This window comes from Camelus dromedarius, chromosome 1 (genome assembly GCF_036321535.1).
Source record: "Camelus dromedarius isolate mCamDro1 chromosome 1, mCamDro1.pat, whole genome shotgun sequence".
NCBI lineage: Eukaryota > Metazoa > Chordata > Mammalia > Artiodactyla > Camelidae > Camelus > Camelus dromedarius.
In genome coordinates, this window is record NC_087436.1 from 22867299 (window position 1) to 22888748 (window position 21450).

The 21450-nt window shown below is 42.5% G+C and overlaps 1 protein-coding gene across 1 annotated transcript in view; it reads left to right on the forward strand.

The window, feature by feature from the left end:
• The first annotated feature begins 680 nt into the window (after positions 1 to 680).
• Positions 681 to 21450, forward strand: part of RNF150 (ring finger protein 150) — a 225044-nt gene continuing 204274 nt past the window's right edge. The window contains exon 1 of the mRNA XM_010978921.3: positions 681 to 2077. Within this exon, the coding sequence (XP_010977223.3) occupies positions 1576 to 2077 (502 nt within the window). The 5' untranslated portion in view covers positions 681 to 1575. The remainder of the gene's footprint in view (positions 2078 to 21450) is intronic.

Genomic DNA, 21450 nt, shown 5'->3' on the forward strand with positions numbered 1-21450 from the left:
GACTTTATATGGCAGGTATTTCAAGCCAAGGAAACTGTTGGTGTGAAAAGATAACACCCACTCAAACATTCAATAGGCAATGAATTGTATTGTGTCACCGTTTTAAGAACACTACTCTAGAGGGGCTGTCCTCTCTGTTGACTAGTTGTGATCTCTGTGCACAACTAGAGAATACACTGTAAACAATAATAATCCTAACAAACCTGCCTTACCACTGATGCCCTAAATCCTCGGTTACCCGTCATGACAACCAGAATAAGCACAGTAAAGAAATATCTCACCCAATTCCTTTTTTTTTTTTTTTTTAACAGAGTTAGAAAACACTCATTCTATAGGGAAACAAACGTCACGTGTTTGCTGCCAGATGGGAAGAAAGAAGCCTATTTCTATGCTCATCCTAACAGAGTGGTCACCACCAGGGAACTTGCTAGAAAAGCATATTCTCATGTACTGAATGAGAAACTGCGGCAGGACCCAGCAGTCTGAGTTTGAACAACCCTCAAGTGATGCTGATGTTCACTGAAGTTTGATAGTCACTGCCCTAGGAATTCCAGGCGTGGTGTTGGAAGGACGTCGCTAACAACTAGCCTTACCCTGTTGGCCGTAGGATGGATAATTAGGGGGTTCACTGCAGTTCCTCCTGCAAGTGGTAGGGTTGTTTGCGAGACACACACACACACATTTCTCTACATTTAAGACGCAGGAAGTTGTTCCTCTCCTCATGGGTCAAGGGATCGCTTCCCCTTTTGCCTCCAACTGGACCAAGTCTCAGACTGGGTTGAAAATGAGACCCGGCAGGGGTCGCTGCTGCCCGTAAAGAGAAACCGAGGGAGCGTGGCAAGCGAAGCCCAGAATCTTTGACATCACACTAGGCTCCTCCTTGCATGCACACATTAGATACACACACAAACATATACAGACACACACACGCACAGACCGCGTAGTCTTCTCTGCCCGCTTGCTCCGGCTACCCCGAGCCGGGCCCTCCCGCGGCAAGTGTGTGGCGGGCGCAGCCGGCGGCGCGGCGAGGACCCGAGCGCCCGCAGCCGGAGGGAACCGGGGCGCAGCAGTGGCGGCCGCCGCGCCCGCAGCCGGAGCCGCTCGCCCGAGCGCTCGGCGACGGTGGCCCGGACACCTCAGCAGCACTCCGGGCTTCGAGCAGCCGCGCCCGCCCCCGCCGGGGCTGCAGGGCGCCCGGACGCCACCCCGCAAGCTCCCGGGCCCCCTGCCACCCCTATGAGAGAAGGAGAAGCCCGGCGAAGGAGCAGGACGCTTGGCCTCTGGACTCCGCCGCAATCCCGAAGCGCCCCCTCCGCCCGCACCCCTCCGGCGCCCGCGAAGCGAGATGCAACTGCCGCGCTCCGGCTGAGAGGGAAGGGGGCCGGCGCCATCCGCTCGCTCGGAATCCGGTCCCCGCGGCGGCTGCGCGTCCCGGCCGCGTCCCCTTGGGCCCGGGAGTGAGCAGGAGCAGAAGGAGGAGGAGAGGCGGCCGGCCCGGGGTTGGCCGGGGCTGGGGAGGAGGGACGGCGCGGGGGGAGCGCGCGGGGGGCGGGGAGGGGGCCCCGGCGGAGAAAGATGGCAATGTCTCTCATCCAAGCGTGCCGCAGCCTGGCTCTCTCAACATGGCTGCTTTCCTTTTGTTTCGTGCATCTGCTCTGCCTGGACTTCACAGTGGCCGAGAAGGAGGAATGGTACACCGCCTTCGTGAACATCACCTACGCCGAGCCCGCGCCGGACCCCGGGGCCGGGGCGGCGGGCGGCGGCGGCGGCGGCGGCGGCACCACAGCCGAGCTGCACACGGAGAAGACCGAGTGCGGGCGCTACGGGGAGCACTCGCCCAAGCAGGACGCCCGCGGGGAGGTGGTCATGGCCAGCTCGGCCCACGACCGCCTGGCCTGCGACCCCAACACCAAGTTCGCCGCCCCAGCCCACGGCAAGAACTGGATAGCCCTCATCCCCAAGGGCAACTGCACGTACAGAGATAAGATCCGGAACGCGTTCCTGCAGAACGCCTCCGCCGTGGTCATCTTCAACGTGGGCTCCAACACCAACGAGACCATCACCATGCCCCACGCAGGTAAGCGGCCCCGGCGGGCACGGGGCGGGGTAAGGGGAGCCGGCGAGGATGGAGGCACCGAGAAGGATCCAGCGCCTGCCTCTTAGCTCCTTTCTGGGAGGTCTGTGCTTTGCGAAAGACGCTTCTCTGTGCCCTGGACCTACTAAGTTTTCTATACGTCACTTCGTGGGGCTTCCAAAGACCGACTGCTTTGGGGGGAACCAGGGAGTGTGTTCCGATTAGCCTAGCGCCACTTGGACGAAGGTTGCCCGAGGTGGGCTAACTTTTCCGAGGAGGATCTGGAAGGTGGGGTTTGGGGGCCAGGGCTCGGATGTTCTTCTCCGCTAGTGACCGACCCCGCACCTGTTTGGAACCCGTAGATCTGATAACTCAGCTCTGCACTTAGGTGTGTGCATCCGGTATAGTCCTGATGCCGGCGTTTGTGTAATCAGGAGGTGGGTAGGGTTACTAGTGCTGGCGCTCACCACCACCAACTTGCTCAAGTTGGGTTTCAGCTCTTCGTGGGAGATTAAGAGTCCTCCCGCCCCCCCCCTCCGGCCACCCGCTGGGTTGACGCACGTCACAAATAATACTGAAAATCCTGTGCTCTGCCAAGTTGTCATCCGGAGAAGCTAACGGGCGGGCACGATGGTAAATAATAACAATCCTCAACAAGCCGACAAGAGCATGGTGGCCATAAAGTTATGCCTACTTTTCTAGTATCGCGTTCTCCTTTGCCTGCTTGGGAGGTTAAATATGCTGAAGGTTTTCTTAATGGCAAGAATGAGATTACAGGCTAGAAAGAATAAGCTTTTCTTGATAATCTCAGTGTGTCAGGACTAGAAACACACAACTGCCCTAAAACTCGCTGTTTACCCGTGTGCCTGATGTAACAGTGCCTCCGTGGTAGGAACAACAACAAAGTCCTCTCCAGGCTTGTCAGCATAAGCATCTCGTTTTAGCAGCCTTGCCCCCTCGAGTCCAGGGTCGCTTCTTGTTTCTGTGCACTGGAGAACCTATCTAGCCCTCCTTCCCACAGGGGTTGCTGGGTTGAGGGTGTGGCATCCAGAGGGAAAGAAGGGAATAGAAGCGACAGATACATTTTCCAACTGGAGTCACCTAATCAAAGGCTTGATTTTCTTTAAAAGCCAGATTTTAATAAACAGTTATGCTACTGAAATGGAGTACCCAGTTTTGGCCACATGGGGTGGGGGTGCATTCTTTGGGGACAAGTTTTCATTCTGAGAGCTCATGTCACCTATTAAGGAAATATACAGTTAGTTGGTTTGCGGTTTTAGACATGGAACTTGTCCAGCCTAACACAAACAGGTGGGCTGGGGAAAGTTCAATGCTTCAAACACGCAGGCCAAAAATAAGACAGTGCATTCATTAAAGAAGAGGAGGAGAGGCAGTTAACTCCTTAGAAAAGTTAGGGTAGAGCATTGAGGAACATTTGATATACTTTCTTGAGCTCAACAGTCTTGTAGGAGAAAAGATTGCACTCTGACCTTGAGTCATAGACTAGGAGCACTACTTAAACTTTATGATACTCAAGAATTTGGAGGACTATGGAAGGGCACTTTAAGTCATGTAAAGTATCTTTAAAAGCATTTAATGTCTAAACCTCAAAGGGAGTGTGAAGGAGGGGTTTTTTTGGTTGTTATTGTTGTTGTTCTTTAAATTCCAAAATCGTTAGCTGACTTTGCAGATCCTTTAAATGTTTCTTTGTGCATAAGCATGAAATCCTAAACTCGTGGCTTTGAATACAAGAGGCATCGTTTATTCGTGTCTAAAAAGGTTCTCCAGAACTGCCAACACGTTGGATCAATTAATGGCTTGCCTGTTTTTTACAGAAAGCAGTAAGCTGATTTTCCACAGAAATGATACTTGACTAAGACAGAGTGGGAATCAAGAAAGGGCTTATTAATAATTCAAAAATTAGACTAAACAACGTCAAGGAAATTCTCTACTATCTAATTGTTCTGTTTCCAAAAATGTGTTAATGTTCTGTCTGCTAGTAGCCATGAAGCTTCCATATTCTCATTTGACAGGCTGCACATTAGGAGACTGGCTTCACTTTGGTCAGAGATTGCATTGATTTCTGCTAAAATCTCATTATAAGGAGATACATGACCCTGTAGTGTGACAAACGTCTCACTTAGGACTTCTGCCTGAATGTGAAACTGTGCCAGCACTAGCCTGGCTGTCAGTGTCTTACACTTAGCTCCAGTACTTGAAGACTTTACTTTTTCCAGTCGAATTTAGAAGTCTGACTCAAATTTATCTTAGGAAATGTCCAGTGTACATTTTAGATGCTAATCAAATATTCTCATTTTGTCAACATGGCATGCAATATATGAGAGGAGCCTTACATTTTGAACTGTTTAGCTCAGAGTCTCCAAAAAGTTTACGTCAGCATTTGCATTTTTTTAAAAAAAATCTCACTTCTCCTCTAGATCCTTTATTTTCAGAACTGATAGCTTTCAGATGAGGAGAAAGTCTGAATTTAGAGTTGTGCAATCCACCATGTAATATCTATGCATTTGGGGTGATGTAACCCCAACACATCCACTGTCTTGAAATTCAGTTAAATAGCAATCATTTCCCCTTTAATATATCCCTTCTTTTAAAAAAATTTTATTGAAGTATAGTTGATTACAATGTTATGTTAGTTTCTGGTGTACAGCAGAGAGAATCAACTATATAAATATATATATGTACATATATATTTTTTTTCAGATTCTTTTGCATTACAAATATTATATATATAGTTATTACAAGATATTGAATATAGTTCCATGTGCTATACAATAGGTCCTTGTTGTTTTTTTATACTTAGTAGTTTGTATCTGCTAATCCCGGACTCCTAATTTATCTCTCCATGTAGACTTTCTTTCCGATTTTTTTTTCCATGCATATGATTTTGGGCTTCTGACACTTCTGCAATTGTGCTTTCTCATTCACAAATACACAGAATCTCCTGGGATAGACTAGTAGTTTTAGTTTGTAACCAGTTTTTAAAATCTCTTAAAAAGTACGACAGCCTTATTGGAGAGTTCATGTATCATACAATTCACTCATTTAAAGTATACAGTTTAACAGCGTTCAGTGTACTGACAGAGATGTAGGACCCTCACCACTGATTGCAAAAAGAAACCCAGTGTCCATTAGCAGTTTACTTCCCAGCCCTAATGAACCACTAATCTACTTTCTGTCTCTCTGTATTTGCCTGTTCTGGACATTTCATATGAATGGAATCCAGTAATATGTGTTTTTCTGTGACTGGCCTCTTTCCCTTGGCATAATGTTTTCAAGATTCGTCAGTGCTGTAGTGGATATCAATACTGCATTCCTTTTTGTTGCCAAATAGAATTTCATTGTATGTATTTACCACATTTTTAATTTCATCAATTAATGGACACTTAGGTTCTTTTCACTTTTTGGTTATTGTGGATACTGCAACTGTGAACATTCATGGACAAGTTTGTGTGCTGACATTTATCTTGGTTATATATCCAGGAGTGAAATTTCTGGGTCATATGGCAATGCTGTGGCTTAAATTGTTGGGTAACTACAAGATTGTTTTCCAAAGAAACACATCATTTCACATTCCCTCCAGTAGCGTATGGGGGCTCCGATTTCTCCACATGCTCATCAGCACTCATTGTCATCTACCCTGGATTCTGGCCATGAGGTTGTGAAGTGGTGTATTCATTGTGGCTTTCAGGTTTTCGTGTGCATTTCTTTGATAACTAATGGTTACTTTTAGAGGCAGTTTGGAGAAGTGGTAAATCAGGATCGTAGCCTCTAGCCAACCACTTGCATGTGTGTCCTGGCTCTGTTACTTTTCGCTGCGGATCTGTGAGCAAGTTACTCAGCCTCTCAGGACTTCAGTTTCCCCATTTGTGAAATGGGGGAACCTCAGCTGGTTGTTATGGGCATCAAATGAGTTGATCCATGTATGTGCTTATGATTGTAGTTGGAACATAGCTGTCAGTACACACTAATCTTTGTAAGCCTTGTGCACAGTGACACACAGGAGCCACAGCGTGGATCACCAGACCCCCAGGGCTCCCTGAGGCCCTGGCAGCCTGAGGAAAGAGCTGTTTATCCTCTCCTGCTTTAAGGCCAGCGCCACCATGCCAATTTCTGCTTGTTGCTTCTGTGATTTAGAGACAGGGTGTCCCAGCTCTCTCCGATGGTCGGTGAACGTTCGAGGATTCTCCTGTTACATTTGTGCTTTCTCTTGGCTTAAGCTGAAATCTTATCAGAGCAATATAAGAGTTATCTATATATTGTTTATTTTTAGTTGTATGATAAACACGTAGATCTGTAAGTGTATGGTGGTGGTAAGTGTCTCAGTTGTGATGCTAAAGAAATAACTGATGCATTTTCTTTTTTCCTCTTTTGAAGAGTGTGTTTGCTGTCTTTTTTCTATGGCTAGGACATAGTTAAAGGGAAAGGAGGAAACTAAACATCTGTCTTGGAAGAACTTTTGAGAGACTGGGTTCTAACAGTACTGTTGGGAGTAAGATGGGGGAAGGAAAGAGATGTCACAGTCACCAACCAGAAAACAAGCCCAGCCTGTGGCGAGGAGGAGCCCTGGGTGGGGTGTAGCTCATATGTTCTAGAACTTCTCCAAGGTCGGAGGGGAAAACGTAGGAGGTGTTCTGAGGCTCTTTCCTGTGCAAGTGGATGCTGAGATTTTAATTCATAGGTTCATGTTACATTTACTTGAACTGCTGAAGTCTACCTTTGCTTTAGTCTCTGTGAAGAAACTAGCTGCTAAATATATATATGTATTTTTTTTTGCAAGACTTGTATTTTTCAGAACATGTATGTGCAGTTTTGTTTTACATTTTCCTTAAGTAATATGTTTACTTTAACTCTCAGCAGAGTCATCACCCTCTCTTTGGGTGGTAATAAGATTGCCTGAGTGGTGCTAACTCTGTGTCACGCATGTTGTGAGTACTTTATGTGTATTATCAGTGCATTTAATTCTCACAGCAACACTGAGAAATAGGTACTGTTATTAGCTCTGTTCACCCGAGGAGGAAACCAAGGCCTAGACGGGAGTTGCCGTGGTCATGCAGGTGGTAAGTGGTGGGGCCGGGCTTGCCAACCCGGGCGGTCTGTCTCCTGAGTCTGTGCTTGTAGCTGCTGCTGCCCTTACCTGCTCAACTTGACAGGAGACTGTCAAAACTAGATGTGGACGGTGATGACTTGATGGTGGATACGGGAAGTGATGTGAAGCTGATGCCGATTTCGAAATACTTCAACATGTCTATCCGCCGAATGCACATTGGCTCGCAGACTGCATTTTTGTGATAGGAGAAATGGGACCTTGTGTTCGGGGCTGTCCTCCTCCAGACCGACCTCTGATTAACCATCTGGCTTTGGTCCGTCACTTTCTATTCTGGGCCTCAGTTTTCTCACTTATAAAATGAGAGGTTTGGATTAGTTGAGCCCTAAGAGCTATTTAAACTCTGCAGTTTATTCCCTACATATTCAAAAGGCAGGATATTTTTACTTAAATTCAAATTTCTCATTTCTCATCAGAAAATCTGACGAGCGGGGCCTGTGTTCCTGCCAAACAGGGGCTGGGCGTTTAGATGAGCAATGTGCCCGTTATGTGGCCCGGGGCCCCGTCACTACTTATGGCCTGGCTCTCGAGGCTTGCTCGACTCCCACGTGCCCCCTGCCTCCACCCTGAGGCTTATGTATTTGGAAACTCAGCTCTATGGAGTCAGACTAGGGTTAGTGAGGAGAAGTTATAGAAAGCAGACTTGATTTAGGCAAGAGAAGGAATTCATAAAGATAGAACTGTTGAGAAATGGAAGAGGTTTTCTCGGGAGGTGAAACTTTCTCTTGCTTCAGGTGGAAACCTAACACAGGACTGATGCACAGAGTTGCGAGTGGTGATGACTGAAGGGCCTTCCCAAGCCTGAGAGCCTAGGAGTCTCTGTCATTTAGATATTTAAAAAATATTTCTCTTCTTTTTTGATTGAAGTCTAGTTGATTTGCAATGTTGTGTTAGTTTCTGGTGTACAGCATAGTGATTCAGTCATACATACATATATAACTGTATATTCCTTTTCCTATTCTTTTTTGTTATAGTTTATTACAAGGTATTGAATATAGTTCCTTGTGCTATACCATAGGACCGTGTTGTTTATCTAGTTTATATTTAGTAGTTTGTGTCTACTAATTCCAAACTCCTAATTTATCCCTCCCCACACTTCCCCCTTTGGTAACCATAAGTTTGTTTTCTATGTCTATGACTCTTTCTGTTTTGTAAATAAATTCATTTGTGTTATTTTTAAAGATAAGTGATATCATGTGATATTTGTCTTTCTCTGTCTCATTCACTTCACTTAGTGTAATAATCTTTAGGTCCATCCATGTTGCTGCACATGGCATTATTTCAGTCTTTTTGTGGCTGACTAATATTCCATTGTATAAATATACCACAACTTCTTTATCCAGTCATCTGTTGATGGATATTTAAGTTGCTTTCATGTCTTGGCTATTGTAAATAGTGCTGCTGTGAACATTGGGGTGCATGTAGCTTTTTGAATTAGAGTTTTATCTAGATGCATGCCCAGGAGTGGGCTTGCTAGATCATATGATAACTCTATTTTTAGTTTTTCAATGAATCTCCATACTGTTTTCCATAATGGCTGCTCCAAATTACACTTCCACCAGTAGTGTAGAAGGGTTCCCTTTTCTCTACATCCTCTCCAGCATTTACTAGTAACATTTCTTTTTTTTAACATTTTTTATTGATTTATAATTGTTTTACAATGTTGTGTTAAATTCCAGTGTAGAGCACAATTTTTCAGTTATACGCAAACATATATATATTCTTAATGGCCTCAGTTTACCTTTCATTTTTCTCTGAAGATGCATATAGACAAGTTATTATTTGTGCTTGGTCTTAATTTCCCAGGCCAAAACAGTCTCACTGACCCCACTTAGTATTTATTTATTTATTGGGCACTAAACTGTATCTTTTCACCTGTCTCTCTACTGGCAGACAGATATCCAATAAGCCAGGAATTCCAGAGTCTGTTATTAAAAGCCATAATTCAGCATCAATCTTAAATAACATTATTGGCGGTGTAACTTAATATTGTCTGGGCATTTCAAGAAACTGTATGGTTTGTTCACTCATTTCAGGTTGTAGAAATACATAGCTGGGGATTTGGAAGGAATCTTACCTTTTATCTTCTAATCTTTAGTAAGAATTCCATCCTCATCTCTCCTGATGCCTTTGTTCTTAAAAATCCCCTGGCTTCTCAGAAAGGAAGGAGTTTTATGACCATGAAATATAGGAAAGTTCAGAAAGAACCTAAGGCTTTGTAACTGTTCTTTTAGTTTTTCAGAAAGGACTGATTATGCTTGTTGTAATGTTAATTTGTTTGGAAACCAGTCTCTACTTTTAAAAAGGAAGACCTTCACCAGTATTGTTGCATTTTTGGACATAAAACTTGGTATATGAAGAACTTAATACTTTGATTGTCCCTGAAAGTCTTCAGTTTATCCCCTGAAGAGATTCTTCATCTTGTACATACTCAAAGAAGGACCTTTACTTCCTACTGAGTGAGTGAAGTGATGCTGGAATTCTTTGTGCTTGAATGTAAATTGAGAGTTGCTAAATTTGAATTAATATGAATAGAATTTGAGTTCCGTTTTATCTCAGGTGTTGAGGATTTTGTTGGTAATATAAAAACCCAGAAAAATAAGGTAGCCTTGAGTGATTGTCTACTAAGCTGCAATTATGGTGGTTCTATTCAGTGGAAATCTTGTCTATAGGTATACTATAATCTTTTATTTTAAACTTTGGCAGTTTCACTTATGGTAGAATAAGTATGCTTTACATCTATTCTTTTATTTTTCCTGTATGAGAGGAAAATTAAATTTCTTTTACTGCCTCAAAAGCATTGGTTATAAATTGATTTCTACAAGCATCATTTAAAAAATCTTGTCTAGTCGATAATTATACTGGTATTTAGAAAATCTTTTCCAGTAGAAATAAGCATCACTTGTCATAAAATTAAAGACTATGTATTGGATTGTTAGGCTTTTCCATATTCAATCTATGAACATATATTTCATAATAGAGATTTTTTTTTAAGTTAAAAGTGTTTTTGCATTAAATATATGACATATTCTTTCCAGGCAAAGATATATAATGAGCATGTATATTAGGTAAGATCCAGGAAATGTTTGCTTTCTTAACCAGTTCAACCTGGTGTCTCTCCATCATAAATGTTTTTTTTTTACACACACAGTCCACATAAGAACTACTGAAAAGGCAAAGATTTGAAGTTTTTCAGAGGTATTGTCTATGTACATATACAGATACCTTTTTTCCATAAATATTTATTTTTCCCAGTCCTAACTTTCCAAAGAAGATATTCATGGGGTCCTTCTGTAGCCAAGAACCTACTATGCTGCATTCCAAATGACCCAAAAGTAGTGGAAGAGAAAAGTCGTTTTCTCCTTTATTTCTCAAGGCACTTGGAATGTTCTTCCTCCAGATACCCCTAGACTGGCTGCCTCTCCAGGGTCCCCTCTCTGTGACTTCATCACTGAGGCACTCCCTAGTTACTCTCTTTGGCAGCACCCCTCCCCCTTCCCATCCCCAGCACACCCTGACCCTCTAACTGCTTCATTTCACTCAAGCTTAGTGTGTCTCCTCCCACCAGAATGTAAGCACCACAAGAAGCAGTGCTTTTAGACATTTTTTGTTCATAGTAAAGTTCCCAAAGCCTAGATTGGTCCCTGTTGCATGGGAAGTGCTCAGCATATCTTGTTAAGATCTGTTAAATAAGGCTGGAAAGATGGATTATGTTAATATGTTAGCCTCTGATTTCATGAAAAAATATTCCATGACACTAAAAAATTTGTTCTTAGCTTTTGACTTATGTAAATGAGGTCAGGGAGCTTCTAATTTGAGTCTCCCATTAAGGTAATTGAGTCATCCTGTAGGATGTGGCATGAAGTGGGTGCCTGGTTCACACCCTTCATCTCAGGAGAAAAAAGACATACTCATGACAAACAGGAGGACACAGGGTATCAAAAAGAATTGTGACCAAACACAATTTTACCCATATGTTTATTGTCCCACAGTTTTAATATATATATGTGTGTGTGTGTATGTGTGTATGTTTTAAAATGAAAGACATATGCCTCAGAGAAAATTTTGAAAATACTAAATATTTAAAAGGAGAGGAAGATAACCATCAACAACTCACTCACTCACTCACTCAACTCTTGTATTTTTTTTTTTTCATTCTGCGGATACATGTTTACTTTTACCAGACTGGGAATGTATTACATAGGTTTTTGTAGCTTTCTTAAATTTATAGGCACATGTTGAAACATCCTTGATGTTTGTATGATTCCACTTTTCCCCTACATAAACAGTACTGCTATAAACACCCTTATGTACGAAAAATGGGTGCATATCCATGATTCCTTTCCCAGATCAAGTTCCTGAGTATGGCACTAGTAAGTCAAAGGCTATTCACGTGAAGCTGTAGAGCAGATTTTTTTTTTAGAAGTCCATTTAGTGATGTCACCCCGATATATGTCACTCCCTAGTTTGGCTCTCCTTTGCTTGCTTTTTCTTTTTTAGCGGGGAGGTAATTAGGTTTACTTATTTATTTGTTTTTTGGAGGAGGTACTGGGGATTGAACCCAGGACCTCGTGCATGCTAAGCATGCACTCTACCACATGAGCTATCCCCTCCCCCTAGCTCTCCTGTGAGGAACAGAGAGCATCTTTCAGCCGATGGTGCTGCTGTGGGGACCTAGGACTGGCTTTCTGCATCCCTTTGCTCCAAGCTAGACTAGTTTGGCAGCCGGGGCAAGACACTGAAGATGGAGAATCAAAAAGGGGAATAAAGCCTCAGTGACAGAATCACCAGGCTCACAGCTGGTGAAACCCCCATTGTTTCCCTGACAGTCGTTTGTGTCTTGGGGACAGTAAGTGCACATTGAACAGGGAATTAGGAAACTTGGGTTTCATTTGTGAGTCTGCCTCAAATTGGCTTTACCGTTGGTAAGTCACTTCCCCTCTCTGGGGCTCATTTTCTTTCACTTGAAAATGATGAGCAGGAGGTTCCTGGAGGGGAACTTAGTTTCGATCAGTGATTCTCCGTCCTGGCCGCCCATTAGAAAAGCCCCGGGAGTTGAAAGATGTCAGATGCCCAGGTCCCACCCTTAGAGATTCTGATGTAATGTGTGTGGTGGAGGGACGGGACTCTCCACATGATTCTGATGTGCGGCCGGGGTTGACAGCCACCACATGGGGTGAGTCTTAAGTCTTCCTCTGCTGTGCCATCCCACTGTTCTTTATTAATTACTGAAAGAAATAGTGTTTTTTCCTTTGATGATGTCAAAATCCTACATGAAAAAAAAATGACTTTTAAATTTATTAATTGTAATGATGAAAACGATGGTCTGTACAGTTAAGTAGTACCTCAGGACACAAATTAGGAGTGACTCACTGAGAAGCACCAGACTTTGGAAACTAGTGAGAAGACAAACAAATGGCAAACACTGCAAGTGGAGGAAAGCATGCAAACTTCTGGAAAATAGTCAAGGAGTACAATAATGAGTCAGAAATGATTAGACATTTTGACTGAGTTGGGCAGAATTTCACTGATGTGCTAAATGTTCGTTATCTCAACTGCAGACCTCTGGCATAAGAGGTAGCAATCCCATGATAGTTTTATCAAGTAGGGAGGACCCCATTTTGCTCATCATGGTGGTCATTACCCAGTTTGGGGGGCAGTATAGGGTGGTGGTGGACAAGATGATTCTGGTACACAATTGACCTGGGTCTGAACACTGGTAGAGTCACTTGCCAGGGAGACATAAGGCAACATCAGGCTAGAGATAGGAGTTTGAAGTCATTCAGTCAGGAGAGTGAGACTCCACCATTCTACAATGTGACTACAGTGGTGAAGGAGCCTCCAAGACTTGGGTCCTGCTGGGCGGAGAGGGCCTGGAAGCTCCAGGACCCAGCAGTTAACCCAAGCCTTCACCTGTGAAACGAGCCTCACGTGGCCCCATCAGAGCTGCTGTGAACTCTTACACTCCAGACTGCAGCAAAGGCGCAGCTCTGAATGTTGAATACATGTTACCTCTAATTATGGTCAAGAGAAACACGATTCAGAACCGGATGACATCTTACCACCTTTATTATCACCCACTGATAATAGCCCAGCCATCATCTTCTCAGCCTGGATGGCTGCTGTCACCTCCTGCTGGTGACCAGCTCCCATGCCCGCCCTGCAACCTGTTCCCCAGACAGCAGACAGAAGGAACTTTTGAAAAATCAAAGGACATTACTCCCCTGCTTAAATCCTCCAGGGCCTTCGTATCATGCTCAGAACTGAGTCAGGATTCTTGCTGTCACCCCCTGGGTCTGACCTGATTTGGTCCCTGCCTCTTGTCCACATTTTTTCCCAAACAGGCTTCTTCTCACCGCTCTCCATCCCTCTTGTCTCCTCGCCAGTCCTCAGATACGCCCAACCTGCTGCTACCTCAGGGCTGTGGCACGCTTTTCCCCCCAGTTTTTTGGATAGAATTACTGTTCACACAGCAGACATCTCTTTATGCTTCTGCAGTATGTGAAAATGACTCCCAAACCAGAATATCTGGGTAGGCATTTATTTCTCTTTTATTGAACCACCTTTTTTTTTTTAAGATTCGGTATGCTCTTTTACCCCCTGTACGCTGAGGGAAATATCTTCCGGCAAAGAGTAATTACAGAACAGAAAGACACAGATGTAGACAACACATTTAAGATTACAGGTTGGGGGGGAGTAGGGGGATAAACTAAGAGTTTTGGATTAGCAGATACACACTACCATATATAAAATAGATAAACAATAAGGTCCTACTGTATAGCACAGGAAACATTCAATATCTTGTAATAACCTATGATGCAAAAGAATATGAAAAAGAATATATATGTATATGTATAACTGAATCACTATGCTGCACACCAGAAACTAACACAACATTGTAAATAAAATATACTTCAATAAAAAAAAACATGGAGTTTTATTACTCACGTGAGCAGGGAGAGTTACCCGTCACCAGCGTCAGTTTTTGCTGGTTTCCTGTGATATTTACCTGGCTCACCCCTCCATAGTATTCCTGATCTGCTTAGTTGCCCTTTCCTCTGAGCTTTTCTGGCCTTGTTAAAAAACTTCATCTGCTGCCCATTTTCTCTTCCCTTGTTCTCCCTTCTTTTTCTTCATAGCTCTCTCACTATTTGAAATTTTTATATTATTTCTTTCATTCTTTTACTTGATGACTGTCTGTCACCCCTATAAAATATAAGCTGCACAAGGGCAAGCAAGGTTCTTGTCTTGTCAACGGCTATATTCCCAGAGCCTGGCAAGTAAAAGGTGTCCAGTAAATATTTATTGAGAATATGGGTGGATAAGTAAATGGTAGACCACGAACCCATCCACAGTTCTCAGGTGCATTGCTCACATATGGGATGAAGTAACAACTTTGAATTCCCTACTCTTTATTTGCCTTATGTTGAAGGCAAGATTTAACTTGAGGAATTAAAAACTTCATTGAGAGGAATTCCTTACCTGGCTGTCTCTCCTGCTACACCGAACTTCCTGAGGGAAGCTGTTGTGTGAGCCCAGCCCCTCAAGTTGGGATCTGGCACCGGCATCTTGAATGATTCCCTGTCTGTAGTAAGATTAGCTAATCGCTCTGCTTCCTCATGGCCATCTTGATGCCATACACCTGGTGGAAGGTACCTGGCATTTAGACCAAGTGTTCAAAGGAGATAATCAGCACCCGTGAGGCTCGCCTTGTGAACACTAAACCTGTGCAGGGGAGGTCTGTGTCCGTCTCACAGAGCCGTGCTCAGAAAAAAAGCACAAAGTGATGCATTATTACAATCCAAGGTCTGCGGATTAAAAAGTCATTAGTCTCTTTTATCCTCTTGACCTTTGTCACCGTCTTGAAAAGCCATTCATCTAATTAAAACTCGAGTCTTCTAAATTAGGAAGTCTTATTCTCTTTGGTAAAACTAAGTGACTCTTGTAATTTGGCTTGCTGCTGTCTGAAAGTAATCAATGTGCTTTTCTATTGAGATACTATATTAAGTATATCTTAGCTTATTACTCATAAAAAGACTGTGTTTCATTAACTTAGTCATCATGTGAAAAATACATTACGTTGTACGTAAGAAGAGAAAAAGCCATTTTTTTCAGTGAAGCTAATTAGAATTCATTTTGAACCATAGCACAACCATGAGCCTGCTTGCTAGTTTTATATTTAGCCTTTGAAAAGGTGGCCCATAATCACTACAGTACAGTTTGTGCATGCCAGAAGAAGTGATATTTTGACATTAAAGGGAAATTTGTGAGTAGGTTAAGATATTGGAACAGGGCATGCTGTCACTGTTGCGTTAAAATAATTGTGGTTCATTGACTCATGCAAATATATTCTGCTGTGTTTCCTGTTTGCAGTTTATCACATTTACCGCCAGAATAATTTAAATAAGAAAACAGAAAAACAGCTTACACTTTGGCCCTTGATTAATTTTGGTACTTGAAATAGGGCATTTTTTTTTAAAGGAACAGTAGTTCTGAAATAGGCCATTATTCAGGCCTATTTGGTAAGCACCATGTTGCTAAGCGATGTGTTGTCCCGAAGGTTGACACACTATCCGGGGCGGGGTGGTGGGGGGCATGGTTCCAGTCATTGTCCTGGAGCATTGATTCCACTGTCCTGTGCTTCTGGGTGAGTTTCAGCCCAGATTCCATCCATCTGTTTCAGAGGAATGGGCATTTCTGGCGAAGCAGACACTGCCCTTCCGTGGCTAGCAGGCAGTTTAAGTATGATTACCTCAGCACCAAGTAGCAAGCCATCCATCAGTGTACCGTGTTTGCTGTTATCTCACATGCTGCAGGCCGAGAACAACCTGAGATCTGAGGAAGCTGGGATCATCCTAAACTTGCCTGTCCCTGTACTAAGGTCACAGAGCAGCAGGGTTCAAATGCTAGTGGTTGGGACCTGACCCTCTCCACCTGCCGGTGTCGTGGTGTCTGGCTACTCAGTGATGGACAGACCCAGACTGTGCCTTGGTATTCATGAGCTTAGGGTCAGACAGCAGTCCTGACACCAGGTCCCCAGGGACCTGGGCCTGTGGAGCTCTGACAAAAGAGTTTCAAGGGAGATGACGGGGTGGTAGCTGGGGAGTCTGTCAGCAGCCACTGTGTGAGGGGCACACGGGCCGTTCTGAACAGTCACTGAGCCCTGCCTTTTCTTCCCAGGGTAGACCACTGAGGAAAATGCTCTCCTTTTTTGAATAAGCTAAGACATCCTTTCTGTAAACCAATTCTTCTGGTTCTAGGCTTTCTATGTTAAATTCATCACCTCATTCATTAGAGGAGCTCAGCGAACCTTTGCTGGGTTGAATAAATATTAGAAGGAAGAGAATCAGCACGCGTTCTGAAGACACACGGCTCCGGGCACTGCACTGGGTGTCTCTCTCACTTCACTCCTTTCACACACCCCGGGAGTTGGAAACTTGCCCAGAGTCACAGATGAACAAAAAAGCAAAGCTGGTATTTCAGTTCAGATCTGTATACGTTTTAGTTATATTGAGAGGCATGTAGAATTTCTTTGACTTTGTACTAATTTTTATGCTTCAATGTATTGTTTTATGAAGGGGGAACAAAAAGAAACTTCTTTAAAGGTAATTTGTCTGGAAACATTGTTTCCCATAAAAATTAGGTAACAGTAATTTGCTATTGTTCTTAAAGTGCGTATTTACAGCAATGCAATTCTTTTGTTGCTTGAGAAATATTTCTTACTGACGTATAAAGTACAAACTGCTGTGGGTTTAATCCACAAGTCAAACCTTCCCTCTGTGGATATGGTAATGTCTTTGGTTCTACTATAGTCCTGTCTGTATATTTTGGCTTAAAGAGCAGTTATAGCTCTCAAAGGGATGTGTTCCCCATTAGTTAAAAATGCTAATGTTCTTAGAGAATTGAGTTAGGCTCCTGTTATAATGTTACTGAAGTAAAAGGGTCTATGCAAATTTCTACCACTAAATGTTGTTTTGAGTTCTATAAATAAATCTTTTCCTTTACATTTACCCTATTTTGATTTGCCTAAATTCGTAATTATTATGGGAATATTTGCAAACCAATATCAAATCCCATTTACCTGAAAAACATCTTAAGATCAAAAATCAAAGAATGACTCTGTTACTGTCTTGGGGATTTTTTTTTTGAATGTGTGTATATACATATATAGTATATAGTTCAGAATTTTAATTAGACTTGGATGATGCCTGATTTCCATAATCCCAGAGCAGTTTTGCTTGCTCATTAAATTGCTACATCCTTGATTTTAAATAAGATTTTCTTTAATTGCGTTTGTGATTTCTCACGCTCGGTCATCCGTCTGTATTTAGTGTTCCCTTTTGTTGCTTATTTTCATGTAAATCGTAGTATCTTCACTTGTAAGGTTCTTATTGGTAAGTATTCCTTAAAACTTTTTTCTTCATATACATACACTGTTTTACCAGCTGTGCGAATCTCTCCAGACAAGCAGGCCAAAAGGGGCCTCACAATGTGAGCTTACGTCTGCCTAGAGGCCAATGGATTTATCATTAGTTTTTCTCTGTATTATCAAAATTACCAAGATGTTATTTTGTTTTAAAATTAACCACAAAATAAAAACAGAACTTTTTTGAAAGGAAAGATTTTACGGATCAAGTCTATTTTATTGATAAAAAGTATGAGTTAATCATTTTATCAGTGAAAATCACGAAGCCCCAAGAGTTCAGTGTCTTGCTGGAGACCACACACACAGCAGGTGATGAGTGTGGTTGGGAGGGATGTTATCTGTGCAAGATTGAAGGACTACTTCCTCTGAATCAGAATTCTCAATCATGGCGCTACTGGCATTTTCAGCCCAAGATTCTTCATCATCTTGTTGCTATAAGTTTGTTGAGTTAATAAGAATGCATGTAAAGCATTTAGTGTAGAACCAGGCACAGGGCAAGTGTTAAAGAAATTATTATTAAATATGACTGTCAAATGTTGATAATGCACCAGTACATAATCAAAGAACCCCTGTGTAGCTGGAGAGACATGGGATTTATTGAAATCATGTTATTGAAATAGAATACAGTATTAAACTAGAAAAATATGTAAAGAAAACAATATAAAAGCATACTGGTACCAACAAAGGTATGTAGGTAAGAATGAACCCAGTTGGAGGAGCGACAAAGTCTGGTCTACCCCAACAGGTGTAAGCAAATGTACTTCTCAGGTTGGAAGTGGGTGCCAGCCAAGAGCACAGCAGAGATGGGAGCTATATTTGGAAAGAGTGTTTCACAGTGTTCCTCCCTGAATGATAGGCTAAAGAGGGAACTGCAGCAACATCCCTGTGAGAGGAGAGCTTCAGAGATTAGGAAAGGGGTGAGAGAGCTGGAGCAAGTTAACGCAGTGTGAACCCTGCTGATGGTAATAGAAGATGGTGTTGACATGCTGGGATGTGCCGGAAGACAACCAGGAGGTCTGACAAAACAAAACTGGCCAACTTTCTACCTGGGCTTCAGTCCAGTGTAATGACATTTTAACAATTCAACAAAAGAAAAAAAATAAATATTTCTAGCTCCCATCTGAATGGATGAATTAATAGCTAGTTAACATGGTTTGATTTTTTTTCCCTAGTTTTCTTGGAAATTCTACTCATATGGAAAAGAGGGTAGTACACCATACAGGTAAAATCCCCGTTTCATGGAGTCCATATGGCGTGGGACCACGGTCAGATGATGTAGCACACTTCACAACCACTCGCATGCATCATTGTCACCCGAGCATCATTATGTGCAAAAGGAAACTAACATTTGTCAAGACTTTACTGTGAGTCAGGTGTTGTGCTTGCCTGTCATATCATTATGTGGATGGGTGTACTAAATCCTAGCTATACAAAGTAAGATACTATTTTTCCCCCTAAAGCAGGTTACCATGTAACAGACAAGAAGGGTATAGTCCATGTGTGCTATTGTTAGTGTGAACAAAGTACTACAGGAACCCCCGGGAGTGGTTAAGTGTGCCTGGAGACTTGAAGAAGGCTTTATAGAGGAGGTGGTATTTTATTTTTATTGATGTATAGCTGGTTTACAGTGCTGTGTTAGTTTCTGGTGTAAAGCAAAGTGACTCAGTTATACATATATGTTTGTTTTCACATTCTTTTTCATTACAGGTTATTACAAAATATTGAATATAGTTTCCTGTGCTATACATTAGAACCTTGTTGTTTATCTGCTTTATATATAGTAGTGTATATCTGCTAACACCAAACTCCTAATTTATCCCCCTCTCTTCCGCTTTGGTAACCATGTTTGTTTTCTATGTTTGTGAGTCTGTTTCTGTTTTGTAAATAAGTTCTCTTGTCTCATTTTTTTAGAGTCCATATATAAATGATATTCCATGATATTTGTTTTTCTCAATCTGACTTACTTCACTCAGTATGATAATCTCTAGGTCCATCCATGTTGCTGCAAATGGCATTATTTCATTCTTTTTTATGGCTAGCTGTATTCCATTGTGTGTGCATAAATATATACATATTCCATTGTGACATTTTGAAGTAATCAGAGTTGTGGACAAAGTAGAAGTTGGGAGTACTTTAAGCAGAGGAGACCATATATTTGGTTCCTGAGAGAAGGCGAGTGGGCCTGAGTGATGAGTACATGGGTCGTATGGTGAGACGAGACTAGAAAATTGTTTGAGATGAGAAGGGTGTGAAGGAAGTTGGGCATTTTCCGGTAGTGATTGATAGGTTTTTAAGCAAACATTGTCAGAGCTCTATTTGAGAAAGTCATTGTCCTAGCTGTAATGAGGAATGTATGCAGGAGAAATTGGTTTTAGAGAATGATAATTATGAAGCTGATAACAATACAGATTTCAGAAACAATTTCCAGAAACTGATGTCAAAAAGAGGGTGGACTGAAAAAAATGACATTTTGGGGTGGGTGAATGGATGAGTGACATTAAAAAAAGGAGAACAACAAGAAGAAGAGGTTTGGAAGGAAGGAAAGTGTGGATTCAGGATTGGGCATGTTGTGCTTGAGATCCTGGAGGCTGGACACATAGCTGTTGGCTCCACTAACGTAATCCCGAGGGTTGAATCTGTGAGGGTGGATGAGACCCACACCAAGGAGGAGTCCGGTGAGCACACAGAACAGAGGGCAAGCAGTGCAGCATTTGGGGAGTTGGTAGTGGAAAGGAGCGTTTTTGATTAGAAGAAAGCCAAGATAACTAAAACTGGGGAAACCTAGAAATGAGGGAATTTCAGTCAAGAGACACATGATGCCAGATGTTGCTAAGAGGTCAAAAGGCTGCAGCTGTTGGATTTGATGTGCTATGACGCACTTGGACTAGATGATGTCAAAAGTCCCATCCAGTTAGCAGTCTGGCTCTGAATTTGGGAGTTTTCTCTAGAGTCACCCAACAGCAAATCGCAATATTAGGTAAATAGTCCAATCTAGAGAAATCCTTTAATTCACAAAACCATGACCAGAAGCCTTTCCGTGTTTATGGGTATGGATTTGGTACTGCCGTTTCTAATCCTGGCATTTAAATCTCCAAATCTCCAGAAAGAAATTCCTAGTGGTTGGGTTGTATAGACTCTATAGAATTCAGGAGACTCTAAATTTAACTTCTGTACCATAGGTGTACAGGGCTGGGATTATAAAAACGAGGGCAGTGCACAACCATCATATTAGTATTTGGATGCCAAATCATGATGGAGATAAATAATGTCTGGAGTATAGAGGTGTAGGGGTGTTTGTGTGTGTGTGTGTGTGTGTGTGTGTGTGTTTGAGAGAGAGGGGGAGAGGGAGGGAGGAAGAAAATAGGTCACTCTGATGATATTGAAAGTGCCCAAGTTTCTACTTAGGTCCCACTAGGATGATTTCAACTTAGACATTCTTTTCAAACTCACAAAGATATAAACTCATACTTTAGAATCTTCATCATCTGAATGACCATTGTCTATGCCATTGCAAAGACTGGCATTTCAGCAACCGTACTTTTTTTTTCTTTTGTTTTTGTTTTTGCAAAAAGAGTTTGACAGTTTGGGCTCTTCTTGTGTCTGCAGCCAATTTGGATTTGGGGCACAGAGTGGAATCACCAAGTTATTAGGCAGGGTGTCATTTGTTGGAGACTTCAGAGAGGTGGAAGCCATGTTTTGCACAAGCTTGAATGCACCATTCCTAAAGGATAAAGAAATCTAAAGGCAAAATCTAGTCATTGGAAACTTGTAATATTTTAATGAACAATTTTCCCCCTGCTTTAAGAATAGCAACATTTCATAGCT